The sequence below is a fragment of the Condylura cristata genome, unplaced genomic scaffold (assembly GCF_000260355.1).
Source record: "Condylura cristata isolate star-nosed mole 26May11 unplaced genomic scaffold, ConCri1.0 scaffold00041, whole genome shotgun sequence".
NCBI classification, from domain to species: Eukaryota; Metazoa; Chordata; class Mammalia; order Eulipotyphla; family Talpidae; genus Condylura; species Condylura cristata.
The window spans coordinates 1,345,692-1,348,630 of record NW_004567142.1 but is presented as its reverse complement, the minus strand read 5'-3'; the positions used below and the strand labels follow the sequence as shown (position 1 = coordinate 1,348,630).

The 2,939-nt window shown below is 59.9% G+C and overlaps 1 protein-coding gene across 1 annotated transcript in view; it reads left to right on the top strand.

Annotated features, from left to right (window-relative positions):
- The window catches only part of GRIK5 (glutamate receptor, ionotropic, kainate 5), a 53,651-nt gene that overhangs the window by 45,872 nt on the left and 4,840 nt on the right, over positions 1–2,939 (top strand). The window contains exon 20 of the mRNA XM_012733476.1: positions 2,831–2,937. Within this exon, the coding sequence (XP_012588930.1) occupies positions 2,831–2,937 (107 nt within the window). The remainder of the gene's footprint in view (positions 1–2,830; positions 2,938–2,939) is intronic.

Genomic DNA, 2,939 nt, shown 5'->3' with positions numbered 1-2,939 from the left:
CCTAGCCGCTGCCTGGGCCACCTCCACCCTAGCCGCTGCCGGGGCCACCTCCACCCTAGCCGCTGCCGGGGCCACCTCCACCCTAGCCGCTGCCTGCTTTCTCAGCTCGCCCTATTAGTAACTCCACATGATCCACTTGCTCCTCATCCCATCTCTGCAGCTGCCCTCTCCTTCCCAAGGACACCCCTCAGCAGTTTGCTCTTTCCCTCCTGCATCATCACTTTCCTCTATTGGATTCCAGCCCGTCAGCATACAAATGTGCTGTTTCTCCACGAAGGAAGCCTTGGCCCTGCTTCCCCTCCCAGCCACCACCCCATTTCTCCCTTTCCCCTCCAGCCTTGAAAGACTTGTTCACCCCTGCAATTCCCAGCTCCTCTCCTCTTTTTCACTCTTGGCCACCATCCAAAAAGCCACCTTTGTGATCAGTGACCTCCACATCTGAAGCCCAGTGCCAGTGTCTTGGGCTTCAGTGACAGATAGTACAAGCCTTCAGCACCATAGGTCTCTGCTGACCCCCTCCCTGCCAGCTGCCCGTTTCCCTCCTGCCTCTCCAGCCAATCCTTTCTTGGGGAGCTCTAGGGCTTGATCTTGGATTACTTCTCTTCTGCTTTCCTCCAGTTCCCTGGTGATCTCCTCCAGAGAGCCAGTTGTACGCTCACATCCCTGCACTCATGATCTACTAATCCACGTAACAAACCACCCAGTATTTCACAACCTAGAACAGCAAACTTCTGTTCGCTCATAGTTTCTGTGGTCAGGGATCCAGGAACAGCTAAGCTGGGTGGTTCTGGCTGCCGAGGGTCTCTGGGGGGGTCACGGTCACTATGTTGGCTGAAGGCCTGACCGGGGCTGGAGGATGGGGGATCCACTTCCAAGATGACTCACTGCCTCAAAACGTTCCCGTGGGCTATAACGAGAGGTGACTGAGCCATGGCACAGGGAGGCCGAGAAGATTTTTATTATTTGCTTCTCCTGGGAGGGCACCTGTGTGTACCCCACAGCACCACAGGGGCACCCCTGGGCTTGAAGAGGTCACGGCAGGAGCCAGGAGCAAGCTGGGTCACAGTGGCCACTGGGGTTTCCACAGCTTAGGGCTGGCCGGTGTGAGCAAAAGCTGCAGCAGACTCTGCTTAGAGGGTGGTCTCGAGTTGTCTGGTGCCAGCCTTGGGTTGATCAGGGCAGGAGAAATACTGGCTTGGCGTGTAAGGGATAAATGAAAGGGGTGACGGGAGCACAGACTCAGGACCGGTGAGCACCCGGGTGTACAGGGTCGGCTCTCTAAGAATCAGCAGCCCTGGAAGGAGCAGTCTCTTCCTGGCCAGAAGGTTTTTAAGACATAAAAGCATCCGAAGATGCTCTAAGGAAACAAAGAACACGATCGATACTCCATTCACATGGCATTTAGCAGAGGCCTCAGTTCCTCGAATAGGGGCCTGTCCAGACGCTGCTTGTGTGTCCTCACGCCGCGGCAGCTGACTTTCCCCAGAGCCAGAGGTCCAGGAGGGAGCCGGCAGAAACCACAATGTCAGCTGACGGGGCTGACTGTTGGTCACACTGCGACCTTGATACAAAGGCAGAGGGACTCCAGAAGGCCGGGAATGTGGAGGTGCAGGGGAGGCCTGGGGGGCTGCCTACCACACCCCCAAATGTGCACCTCACACAGGGGCCTTGAAGCAGGGCTGTCCCTTCAGCGCCACGCGATGTCGCGCGGACGTCTGATGGGGCCCATCCCGCTCCTGCCCACTGCCCTCCACCTCGTCCCTGGCCTCTCAGGCCGGCGTATGCGGAGGTAACCCTTCAGCCCGCTGTCTGATCGCAGCACAGCCTGTTGGTGCCACCACCCAGATTTGCCCAGACGCCAACACTGTCCACTGCCCCCGTTATCTGCCCTGCGTGCCAGGAGCAGCTTGCTCCACGGGCCTCTTCCTCTCAGCCTTGGCCTCCCTGTCCCAGAGTGATGCCATGAAAGCACAGCAGCCCCCTACTTCAGACTGTTTTGGCCCCCATCTGACTCAAAGAAGAATGCCCCCCCCACCTGCTCACATTGGCCAGGGCACAAGCAGCCCACTGCGCTTGACGGGCATTGCCCTCTCTCTCCAGTCCGCCCCTTCCTAGCCATGGGACAAGAGCACACTGCCCTGCTGAGCCGTCTGCCTGCTCCCCCCATTTCAGGCCCTTTCTCAGCGACCCTATCTTACAGTCTCAGAACCCCATGTCGTTCCCCACCTCTGGTGCCCTGGTTGATTTTCCTCCAAAGCACCCATCACCCTGGAACTTCTGGCGTCCCATGTTTCCACACAGTGGAATCGAACCCTCAGGCGGGCAGGGGGCTTCTGTCTGCTTTGTTCTCTGCTGCACCCGTCTGCAATGCCAGGAACAGTGCCTGGCACACAGGAGGCCCTGGAGGAATAAGCCTAGCAATCGCGGCTGCCTGTGTAAGAGGCAGAAGGTGGAGAACCAGTGGAAGGGGAGTTTAGAGTGGAGAGCCCGGCGGGGAGAGGAAAGACTGTGAAGGGCAGGTCAGGGGCAAGCCCCAGTGAGACTAGTGGAGAGGAGGCAGAAGCATGGAGCTGAGGAAACCAGAAGGGAAGCGGGTGGGGAGTGAGGTGGTGGGAGGAAGAGGAGGTGAAAATGGCGGCTGAGAAAAGTAGAGGAAGTGGTGGGGGCTGGAGAGCCCGGAGGTGTGAAGAGGGGAGGCAGGAGGAGCGGAGGGGAGCGTTTGGAGAGCTGGAAGAGGCCGGGAGCGGAGAGGGCGCCTCTGCAGCCTGGGGAGGGGGCGGCGAGCAGAGCGCGGGAGGGTGACCGCTGCGCCCGCGCCGCCCGTCCGCAGGTGTCGGTGTGCCAGGAGATGCTGCAGGAGCTGCGGCATGCGGTGTCTTGCCGCAAGACGTCGCGTTCCCGCCGGCGCCGGCGCCCGGGCGGCCCAAGCCGGGCCCTGC